We start from the raw sequence: 12,500 nt of genomic DNA on the forward strand, positions 1-12,500 counted from the left end.
CGTGGCAACAAGGAGCCTGTGTGACTGTGATGGACGTCACCTGTTATCCCCACCGTGTGGATCAGTCACAGCCTCAGCCGCTGATTGGCTGTCATGTCCAGCCCGCTGATTGGCTATAATAGCGAGCCTTCTTGTTTGTCTGTCTTATCGATGCCCTCTAATTGGCTGTCATATCCGGCCCTCTGATTGGCTGTAATAGCGAGCCTTCTCGTTGGCTGTCATATCCAGCCCACTGATTGGCTGTCATATCCAACCCGCTGATTGGCTGTCATATCCGGCCCTCTGATAGGGCTTTCACACCGGCAAAGAACCGTGCCGGTTCGCGTTCGGGAACCTCCGAACCTTGGTGCTGTCTGGTCGAACGAGCCCGCGTTCATACCAGTGTAACCAGAACCATCCGCGTCATCAACGCTGGGTGATGAAGGGGCGGGATAAACTAAAATGTCACAACTAGATGGCAGCTACTTCACTGGAAAAGAGGATAATATCTTCCAATACAGTATCTGAAATAAACACAGTTTTCTATGAAACAAAACAAAAGACACTTTCTACACGCGTTCTCTTACTAATCAGCTGCTCCATTACTGGAATAGAAATGGCTTACGAAATTCGCGTTCACGCATTTCCGCGCGTGTGTTTGCTGAGCATGTGAGGAAGATAGAGAGAATAATAAAACCTTAGATTTTTTTTTTTGATCACTAATGATTAGATTTAGATTAGATTACATTATGTGACGCGATCTGGTGGAATGATCATGGAGGGGGCAAAGTCATTTTTCTGTTTTTTACATATGTTTAAACTACAGATTGTAAGCTTTCAAATGATGTGTCATACATAGACATCGGGAAAAAATGTAAGACGACATGAGTATTTGAAACTTGTTAACCCTGAAAACTAAATCCTGAGAAAAAGCCCTTCAAAGATTTGGGACTTTTTCACACCTTCACACAGGCAGGTAATGGGCGGTAACAATAGCTGGTCAACCCCACCCCCAACCACTCCCCCTCTAGATTGACAGCTATCAGCTGTCAATACCTGTCAGTATTGGTCACTGGGTCAGACAGCTATAGTTATACAGCTATAACATTATTACCTAGCAAGGTATTACCTAAGCTAATTACCCAGCTTATTATTATTTATGGTTGTTGTAACTGTTATTGTTAGTCTTTTAATGATACAAAAAAGTCTTCAATCAGAATCAGAATTTATTTTACAGTACACAAGAATAAAAATATTTCGCTTTGGTGTGAAAAAGTCCCAAATCTTTGAAAGCCGTTTCCTCAGGATTTAGTTTTCAGGGTTAACAAGTTTCAAATACTCATGTTGTCTTACATTTTTTCCCGATGTCTATGTATGACACATAATTTGAAAGCTTACAATCTGTAGTTTAAGCATATGTAAAAAACAGAAAAATGACTTTGCCCCCTCTTTGGTCATTCCACCAGATCGTGTCACATAATGTAATCTAATCTAAATCTAATCATTAGTGTTAGTCACTGGGTCAGATAGACTTTTCAAAGAGAAGTTTACAGTACTTAGCTAGATATTGCTAACATTATCACCTAGCAATGTTATTACTGTAGCTAATTAGCCAGCTTATTATTATGGAGGCATTAAGAGTAATTTGCTAATGTCTTGTGCTGGAAATAGTGTAGTGCTCAGTTCTGTTATGTAGGACTAGATGTTGATATCCCTCGATACATACATACTTAAGGCACCGATGAGACTCTGTGGTGTTCAAATGAGCGATGGCATCCTTTGGGTTGTCAAGTGGGCGCCCTCCTTCATGAATGTTTCGCTGATAAGCCCACGACACCTCCAGAGGGTTCAGCAGTGAATCCCAGCGTCCCAGGTTCACTCCCTAGATGCGATCAGCTCATTTGAACGCCCGGGTCGAGTCCTTTCTCTTCATCCACAGCCACTGGCTCCCCTTTTCAGCAGCCCTGGAGAGGTCCTTGATTGCCTGCCGGTGGGTCTTCCCTCGCACTCCCATCTCCCTGAGTAGTCTGGATGTTGAGGTGGCTACGAACCCTCTGCAGCCTACTTCCACTGGGCGTACCTTCGCTGTCCAGCCTTGTTGTTGGGCATCTGCTGCGAGTTCAGTGTACCTCAGCCTCTTCCGCTCGTAGGCCTCCTCCACTGCACCCTCCCAGGGCACAGTGAGCTCGATGATGTAAACGAGCTTGAGCGAGGCTGACCACAGCACAAGGTCTGGTCGCAGGTTGGTGGCTGCGATCTCAGCTGGGAAGCAGAGTTTCTTGTCCAAGTCTGCCAGCAGCTTCCAGTCCCGTGCTCTGCCCAACTGCCCAGTGTCTGGTCTTATGGTGGTGAGGCTGGCTTGACCCTCGCCCTCCCGAACAAATGGTGCTGGCTGCCACCGGGATGATGGGGGAGGGAGGGCGTTCACACTTGTCCGTTGACTTTCCAGCACTGCTGCAAGACACCTTAGCACCTGGTCGTGCCGCCAGGTGTAACGGCCTTGGGTGAGGCTGGTCTTGCATCCCACTAAGATGTGCTTCAGTGTTGCTGGACTTTGACATAGAGGGCACGTGGGGTCTTCGCCATACCACTGGCTTAGGTTTGCAGGAGAAGGCAGGACATCGTAGGCAGCCCTGATGGTGAAGCTCGCTCTGAATGCCTCCATCTCCCACAGATCTTTCCAGGAGATCTTCCTCTTTTCCACTCCTTCCCATGCCATCCACTGCCCTTGCTTTGCCTGCGCCACAGCTTGTGCGCGCCTTCCTGCTTCCTCTTCCCGACGTACCTCCTGGACCACCAGCTTGCGTCTCTGAGATGGATTGGCCTTGCTCCAGGCCGGTGTACTAATCCCGAGGCCAAGACCACTCCTCCCCTCCTGCACTCGGCCCACAATGTCCCTGTGTCTGAGTGCTGCCTTTGCCTGCTCAGTTGCAGCCAATGGGGTCCACTTCCTCCCAGTGGCCAGGATGGGGGCAGCTTGGGCTACAAATGGATCATTCGAATCCAGAAGCATCATCTCCAGTCTGACTTTGGCACACTTGTACTCCTCTGTCAGACTGGAAATGGGCAGGTGTAACATCCCTTTGCCGTAGAGCCCAATGCTGCTGAGGCACCTGGGAAGGCCAAGCCACTTCCTTGCATATGAGTTGACCAGTCTCTCCAGCTTTTCCACCTTTGAGAGAGGAACTTCATAGAGGGTTAGTGGCCACAGGAGACGTGGAAGTAGTCCATACTGCATGCACCAGAGCTTCAGCTTGCCAGGAAGCAGGGTTCTGTCGATGTTCTCCAGGCCGCTGGCTACCTCCTTCCTGAGCTGCTCTACTTGCTCTTTATCTTTGAGGGAGGCATCATACCAACGACCTAGGCTCTTCACAGGCTTCTCAGAGACCGTTGGAATGGGATCTTTGCCAATGTGGAAGCGGTGGTCTGACAGCTTCCCCTTGACAATGGAGATGCTTCTAGACTTGCTCGGCTTGATCTTCATGCGAGCCAACTCAATGTTTTCCTGGAGCTTTCTTAGTAGCCGTACTGTGCAAGCCTTGGTCGTGGTGAGTGTTGTGAGGTCATCCATGTAGGCTCTGATCGGCGGCAGCCTCAGCCCAGGTCTTATTCGCTGTCCGCCAACCACCCATCGAGAGGCCCGAATAATGACCTCCATGGCCATGGTGAAGGCCAGCGGGGAGATGGTGCAGCCGGCCATGATTCCCACTTCCAGATGTTGCCATGCTGTGGTGTACTCTGCTGTGGTCACGCAGAGCTGGACGTCCTGGAAGTAGGCCTTGACAAGGGTTGTGAGAGCTGGTGGGATCCTGAAGTAGTCGAAGGCTGTCCACAGGAGGTTGTGAGGGACTGAGCCAAAGGCATTCGCGAGATCCAGGAACACCACGTGGAGGTCCGTTCCCTCCTTCTTGGCGACCTGGATCTGATGCCAGATGACACTAGCATGTTCGACACACCCTGAGAAGCCTGAGATGCCTGCTTTCTGGATTGACGTGTCAATCAGGTTGTTTCTTTGCAGGTATCCTGCCAGCCTATGAGCGACCACGCTGAAGAAGATTTTTCCCTCGACATTTAGAAGGCTGATCTGCCGGAACTGTCCGATTTCTGTTGAGTCCTTTTCCTTGGGGATAAGGATCCCTCCGGCTCTCCGCCAGGACGTTGGTATCGCCTTCTTTTGCCACACAACTTTCATCAGCTTCCAGAGGAATCTCAGGACATCTGGTGCGTTTTTGTAGAGCCTGTATGGAACTCCGTTGGGACCTGGAGCTGACGCGGCCCTTGCTCTACGCACAGTGTTGTCTACTTCACTCCACCTGGGTGGACTGATATCTAGTTCGTGCTCTGGTGGATTGACTGGTGGCATGTCAGGTGGGAGCGTGACCTCTTCCTGGTGTCGGTCATCTGTGCAGCCCTTTTTCAGATGTTCTTCCAGGTGGGCCTTTGCCACAGAGAGACTTCCGCTCTTCTCCTTTGTGAAGAGAGTCTTCACAAATTTGAAAGGATCTTTGTAGAAGCGTGATCTTGTTTGCTCCTTCCTTCTGCGCCTCTTCAGGAGGTTTTCAGCTCTCCTCAGTGTTGCAAGCCTGCTCTTAATCTCTTCCTGCAGCAGGTTTATTCCCTCCTTCTCCTCCTCTGTGGCCTTCCTCCATTGCTTCTTCAGCTGCCTCCTCTCCTTGACTAGTCTGTCTATTTCTGTCTGCCTTCTGGACTTGGTGGGAATTGACTGAGTAGATCGTTTGCCTTCGACCACTCCGAACTGTTCCACTCCATAGGCATAGATGAGGTTGCCCATTCTCTCCAACTTCTTCATGGTGGTGCCTCTGATCCCTTCTAGGATGTTGCAGAGATCAGTGTTGACCTCCTTCCACAGCGTCTTGTTGCAGGACTTTGGCCACTTGACTAATGGCCTTCGCCCCTGGATCTTCTTCTCTGCTGGTGGTCGTGATGTGTTGGATTCAGGTTGCTCTCCTGTGCCTTGTTCTTCCTCCTCTGGGACAGGGGTGTTGATGTCCTGCAGACTGTGGTGTGTGTCCTGCTGCTGAACTTCAGTCGACTGACTCGGCCTGCTTCTCAAAAAGTAGCTGTCGATGCGACTTCCCTGTTGACCCTTCTTTAGGCACCCTTTCTTGCCCTGGTGTATCTTCAGGCCATGGGTGGAAGTAACCTTTGTCCAACCACATACGCAGTTCTGGAGCGTGTGTCCTGCTGTAGCTGTCGGAGCCTCAGGTATGCTGATCATCAATCTCGTAGTCTGTTCCGTTCCTGTGTTCGTTACCGGGTTGTCTGCCGATGAGCCATCTTCCGCCCCCGCTCTCGCAGGCTCAGGGGGTATTTTCTTCTTAGAATTTTTCGTAGCCAAGTTTGGGTGGGACCCATACACTGTTCGTGCTGGATCCCGCCGCCACGGGTAGCTAGCCCATGGCGGCCCCGTTGGGGTCTATTCCCTCCTGTCAGCTGTCTTTCCATGCTGTCGCAAGGTCTTTCCCTTGTTGCCAGCTGCACTTTCACAGCAGTCACTGGTTCACCAGATGATCAGATCTGTTATGTAGGACTAGATGTTGATATCCCTCGATACATACATACTTAAGGCACCGATGAGACTCTGTGGTGTTCAAATGAGCGATGGCATCCTTTGGGTTGTCAAGTGGGCGCCCTCCTTCATGAATGTTTCGCTGATAAGCCCACGACACCTCCAGAGGGTTCAGCAGTGAATCCCAGCGTCCCAGGTTCACTCCCTAGATGCGATCAGCTCATTTGAACGCCCGGGTCGAGTCCTTTCTCTTCATCCACAGCCACTGGCTCCCCTTTTCAGCAGCCCTGGAGAGGTCCTTGATTGCCTGCCGGTGGGTCTTCCCTCGCACTCCCATCTCCCTGAGTAGTCTGGATGTTGAGGTGGCTACGAACCCTCTGCAGCCTACTTCCACTGGGCGTACCTTCGCTGTCCAGCCTTGTTGTTGGGCATCTGCTGCGAGTTCAGTGTACCTCAGCCTCTTCCGCTCGTAGGCCTCCTCCACTGCACCCTCCCAGGGCACAGTGAGCTCGATGATGTAAACGAGCTTGAGCGAGGCTGACCACAGCACAAGGTCTGGTCGCAGGTTGGTGGCTGCGATCTCAGCTGGGAAGCAGAGTTTCTTGTCCAAGTCTGCCAGCAGCTTCCAGTCCCGTGCTCTGCCCAACTGCCCAGTGTCTGGTCTTATGGTGGTGAGGCTGGCTTGACCCTCGCCCTCCCGAACAAATGGTGCTGGCTGCCACCGGGATGATGGGGGAGGGAGGGCGTTCACACTTGTCCGTTGACTTTCCAGCACTGCTGCAAGACACCTTAGCACCTGGTCGTGCCGCCAGGTGTAACGGCCTTGGGTGAGGCTGGTCTTGCATCCCACTAAGATGTGCTTCAGTGTTGCTGGACTTTGACATAGAGGGCACGTGGGGTCTTCGCCATACCACTGGCTTAGGTTTGCAGGAGAAGGCAGGACATCGTAGGCAGCCCTGATGGTGAAGCTCGCTCTGAATGCCTCCATCTCCCACAGATCTTTCCAGGAGATCTTCCTCTTTTCCACTCCTTCCCATGCCATCCACTGCCCTTGCTTTGCCTGCGCCACAGCTTGTGCGCGCCTTCCTGCTTCCTCTTCCCGACGTACCTCCTGGACCACCAGCTTGCGTCTCTGAGATGGATTGGCCTTGCTCCAGGCCGGTGTACTAATCCCGAGGCCAAGACCACTCCTCCCCTCCTGCACTCGGCCCACAATGTCCCTGTGTCTGAGTGCTGCCTTTGCCTGCTCAGTTGCAGCCAATGGGGTCCACTTCCTCCCAGTGGCCAGGATGGGGGCAGCTTGGGCTACAAATGGATCATTCGAATCCAGAAGCATCATCTCCAGTCTGACTTTGGCACACTTGTACTCCTCTGTCAGACTGGAAATGGGCAGGTGTAACATCCCTTTGCCGTAGAGCCCAATGCTGCTGAGGCACCTGGGAAGGCCAAGCCACTTCCTTGCATATGAGTTGACCAGTCTCTCCAGCTTTTCCACCTTTGAGAGAGGAACTTCATAGAGGGTTAGTGGCCACAGGAGACGTGGAAGTAGTCCATACTGCATGCACCAGAGCTTCAGCTTGCCAGGAAGCAGGGTTCTGTCGATGTTCTCCAGGCCGCTGGCTACCTCCTTCCTGAGCTGCTCTACTTGCTCTTTATCTTTGAGGGAGGCATCATACCAACGACCTAGGCTCTTCACAGGCTTCTCAGAGACCGTTGGAATGGGATCTTTGCCAATGTGGAAGCGGTGGTCTGACAGCTTCCCCTTGACAATGGAGATGCTTCTAGACTTGCTCGGCTTGATCTTCATGCGAGCCAACTCAATGTTTTCCTGGAGCTTTCTTAGTAGCCGTACTGTGCAAGCCTTGGTCGTGGTGAGTGTTGTGAGGTCATCCATGTAGGCTCTGATCGGCGGCAGCCTCAGCCCAGGTCTTATTCGCTGTCCGCCAACCACCCATCGAGAGGCCCGAATAATGACCTCCATGGCCATGGTGAAGGCCAGCGGGGAGATGGTGCAGCCGGCCATGATTCCCACTTCCAGATGTTGCCATGCTGTGGTGTACTCTGCTGTGGTCACGCAGAGCTGGACGTCCTGGAAGTAGGCCTTGACAAGGGTTGTGAGAGCTGGTGGGATCCTGAAGTAGTCGAAGGCTGTCCACAGGAGGTTGTGAGGGACTGAGCCAAAGGCATTCGCGAGATCCAGGAACACCACGTGGAGGTCCGTTCCCTCCTTCTTGGCGACCTGGATCTGATGCCAGATGACACTAGCATGTTCGACACACCCTGAGAAGTAGTCAATGTCCAGTAGTCAATGTCCAGCCTTATAGTTCAGTTTCAAGTTTCAAGTATAGTTGGAACTGAGGGCAACAACTGAGAACATACAACAGACTATACACAGGTAAGCATGCAAGGTCTGTGAATTGACTATCAATAGATAATAAATCATGACACAGTTCAAAATGCTGTATCTATGCCCGACTGTTCTTGTTATTCAACAAAATATTGCCAGTGAGTTGTTGAGCTGCTGTGTCTGGTGGGGTGGAGGGCATCAAAGCTGCAACAGAAGGAAGATAGTACATTAAAATATTGCCTACAGTTACTGGCACTCCATATTCATAAAATACTACCATACCATGTTCATAAAATAGCTAGCCTAATACATGACAATGATAATTACCTAGTGCTCAGAGTAGTGTGTTTGGCTTTTGCCAACTAGCAGCTAGCTCGTTCATAACAAAGAAAGGAACACATGTTTTTAAACGTTTAACATTTCTGTAATCTATTACACTTGACATGTTACAGTATTACACACTGAACATGAGTCTTACACACAACTTTTACAACGTAGACATACTAACCGTACTTACAACGTGGACAGAATTCGGAGCTACAACAATACTGCTAGCATGCTAATAAACAAAAGGTTCAGCTTGCAGACTGAACTGGTTTCAGTTAGTTGCTAGTGGGTAATAATAAAGAAATGTCTAAATACACGAACACACTGGTTTCAACTAGTAACTAACTTAACTAACAAATTCGCTATGTACATAAAATAGAAGATATTACCTTACGAGTGGAGTGGAGTGGAATGAACAAACAAGCACGAGTGCTTCTCGTAGCCAAATCGATCGACCAATGAGAAAAAACCTGGAACCAGTTTATCCACTCCCACAAGGGAAGATTTCCCGGGAGGATTCAGGCTAAAAATAAGCTTATTTTGTTGATTAAGTACACATATTTAACTATCGTAAAACTGCTCGAAAAAATAACGAGTGGGTAGTTCAAAACCTTAACTTGTGTCTGATGACAAAAAAACAAAATCAGATTTTTTTGCTCTGAAAAACTTTGAACGCTGATTTGAAGCCTTTCCAGTTTGCGCCCCCTTTGCAAGTCGATGACGTCATGTCACATTTTGGCTACTTCCTTCTTGCTGGTCTCTTGTAGCCTAGAATATGACACACCCACTGACGACGTGACTGTTCTACGTTTTGGTTCGCGCTTCAGAACCACTATTTTCTGGTTCCCACTGCGAACCAACTTTTCAGGCTCAGAACCAATTGAGTTTCAGTCTGAACGTGCCAGCCGGTTCCAGACTTGGTTCGCAAACGCGAACCGGCACGGTTCTTTGACGGTGTGAAAGCCCTATGATTGGCCGTACTAACAAACCCTCTGACTGCCTTTAATAGTGAGTCTTCTAATAGGCCGTAATAGAGAGTCTTCTCATTCGCTGTCATAACGAGCCCTCTAATTGGCTGTCATATCCAGCCCTCTGATTGGCTGTCATATCCGGCCCTCTCCTTGGCTGTACTAACAAGCCCTCTGACTGGCTGTGATAAGGTCCCTCTTTGTAGAGCAGGAGAGGATGGGTAGGTGGTTCTACTGCAGAGAGAGGGAGGGAGGGAGGGAGAGAGAGACAGACCAATATTGTGCCAATCTTACATCTGTCTTATCCCACCCCCCTCCTCCTTCCTTCCCTACTCCCTCCCCTACCCCCCCTTCTTCCCTCCCTACCGCCTCCCCGCCTTCCTTCTTCCCTCCCTACCCCCTCCTCCTTCCCTCCCTACCCCCCCCCCCCTCTCCTAACCATAACCACCCCTCTCCTAACCATAAACCCCCCCCCCCCCCCCCCTGCAGGTGTGTATAAGAGCCAGGAGGCACGTCTGATGCTGCTGATGTACCAGGTGAAGACCACACCCCACACCCCACCCAGCAAGGTCAACCAGGACAACTGGTCCATGGACGGATTTGTGAGTCCGGGGGGGGGGGGGGTCAAGCAGAGGGCCATTATGCCTAAAGTGCCATTCCTTACGCCATGTATTACACAGTTATTACATGGCTATTCAACGATTATTACAACGATTACAACGATTATTACAAAAAGAGTTGTCATACGCTCTAAACACTGCTTCTGCTTCTTCTGTCTCTCTCTAAACACTGCTTCTACTTCTTCTGTCTCTCTCTCTGTGCCTCCAGGTGTCGGTTGAGCCTGACGGCGCCACCTATGTGTTCCAGGGGTTTATACAGGGGAAAGACTACGGACAGTTTGGCCTGCAGAGACTAGGTAACCTAGGTAACCATATTACTACAGAGACTAGGTAACCTACTATTACAACAGAGACTAGGTAACCTAGGTAACCTACTATTACTACAGAGACTAGGTAACCTAGGTAACCTACTATTACTACAGAGACTAGGTAACCTAGGTAACCTACTCATTATATTACTACAGAGACTAGGTAACCTAGGTAACCTACTCATTATATTACTACAGAGACTAGGTAACCTAGGCAACCTACTCATCGTATTCATAAACATTGCATGGTTTCATGTTTATCTTTAACCTCTTGTTCTGGACGGGCCGATAATTTGGCCCAAATTCTGCTTTGATTTGATTATTAATTTGACGACTGATGACTTGATCGGAGCATAACCAAAACTCAAAAGTCTTCCCTCTCCACCCTCCATCCCTCCACCCCCCTCCATCCCTCCACCTCCCTCCATCCTTCCACCTCGCTCCATCCCTCCACCCTCCTTCACCTCCCTCCATCCCTCCATCCCCCTCCATCCCTCCACCCTCCTCTTCACCCCCCTCCACCCTCCTTCACATCCCTCCAACCCTCCACCCTCTTTCACCTCCCTCCATCCCCCTCCAACCCTCCACCCTCCTTCACCTCCCTCCATCCCTCCATCCCCCTCCATCCCTCCACCCTCCTTCACCTCCCTCCAACCCTCGACCGTCCTTCACCCCCCTCTTCACCTCCCTCCACCCCCCCATCCCTCCACTCTCCTTCACCTTCCACCATCCCTCCATCCCCCTCCAATCCTCCACCCTCCATCCCTCCACCCCCCCATCCCTCCACACCCTCCACCCTCCACCCCTCCATCACCTCCCTCCATCCCCCTCCATCCCTCCACCCCCCCATCCCTCCATCCCTCCATCCCCTCCACCCCCCCATCCCTCCACCCTCCTTCCCCTCCCTCCACCCCTCCCTCCCTCCCTCCCCCCCCCCTCCCTCCCCCAGGTCTGAACATGTCAGAGAGTAACAACCAGTCCAACCAGCCCCCGGGGACCAACAGCAGCTCTGTGGCCATCGCCATCCTCGTGCCTTTCTTCGCCCTGATCTTCGCAGGCTTCGGCTTCTATCTCTACAAACAGAGGTGGGCGGGGCCACACACACACACACACACAGATAACACACACACACAGATGACACACACACACACACAGATAACACACACACACAGATGACACACACACACACACAGATAATAACACACACACACAGATAACACACACACACACAGATAACACACACACACAGATAACACACACACAGATAACACACACACACAGATAACATACTTACACAAACACACAGATAACATACACACACACAGATAACACACACACAGATAACATACCTACACACTTACACACACACACACACACACAGATAACATACTTACACACACACACACACAGATAACATACTTACACACACAGATAACATACTTACACACACAGATAGCACACACACACACACACAGATAACACACACACAGATAACATACCTATACACACACACAGATAACATACCTATACACACACACAGATAACACACACACAGATAACACGCACACACACAGATAACACACACACAGATAACACACACACACACACACACAGATAACATACCTACACACACACACACACACAGATAACATACTTACACACACACACAGATAACACACACACACAGATAACATACTTACACACACAGAGATAACACACACACACACACACACAGATAACATACTTACACACACACACAGATAACACACACACATATAACATACTTACACACACACACACACAGATAACATGCTTACACACTCACACAGATAACATACCTACACACTTACACACAGATAACATACCTACACACTTACACACAGATAACATACTTACACACACACACACACACACAGATAACACACACACACACACAGATAACACACACACACAGATAACATACTTACACACACACACAGATAACACACACACACACAGATAAAATACTTACACACACACACAGATAACACACACGCACAGATAACATACTTACACACACACACAGATAACACACACACACATAAATAACAGACACACACACAGATAACACACACACACAGATAACACACACACAGATAACATACTTACACACACACACAGATAACACACACACAGATAACATACCTACACACACTTACACACACACACACACACACACACACACACACACACACACAGATAACATACTTACACACACACACACACACACACACACACAGATAACATACCTACATACCTACACACACACACAGATAATGTACCTACACACACAGATAACATACCTACACACACACACAGATAATGTACCTACACACACACACACACACACACACACAGATAACATATAGTATAGTGGTTGTT

The 12,500-nt window shown here is 49.8% G+C and overlaps 1 protein-coding gene across 1 annotated transcript in view; it reads left to right on the forward strand.

Annotated features, from left to right (window-relative positions):
* The window catches only part of LOC308153999 (CUB and sushi domain-containing protein 3-like), a 504,776-nt gene that overhangs the window by 491,954 nt on the left and 322 nt on the right, over window positions 1-12,500 (forward strand). Inside the window, 3 exon segments of the mRNA XM_080527180.1 lie at window positions 9,641-9,753; window positions 9,980-10,067; window positions 11,029-11,164. Of these exon segments, the coding sequence (XP_080383306.1) occupies window positions 9,641-9,753; window positions 9,980-10,067; window positions 11,029-11,164 (337 nt within the window).

Source organism: Nansenia antarctica (assembly GCF_963989245.1).
Source record: "Nansenia antarctica genome assembly, chromosome: 3".
In the NCBI taxonomy this organism is placed as follows: Eukaryota; Metazoa; Chordata; class Actinopteri; order Argentiniformes; family Microstomatidae; genus Nansenia; species Nansenia antarctica.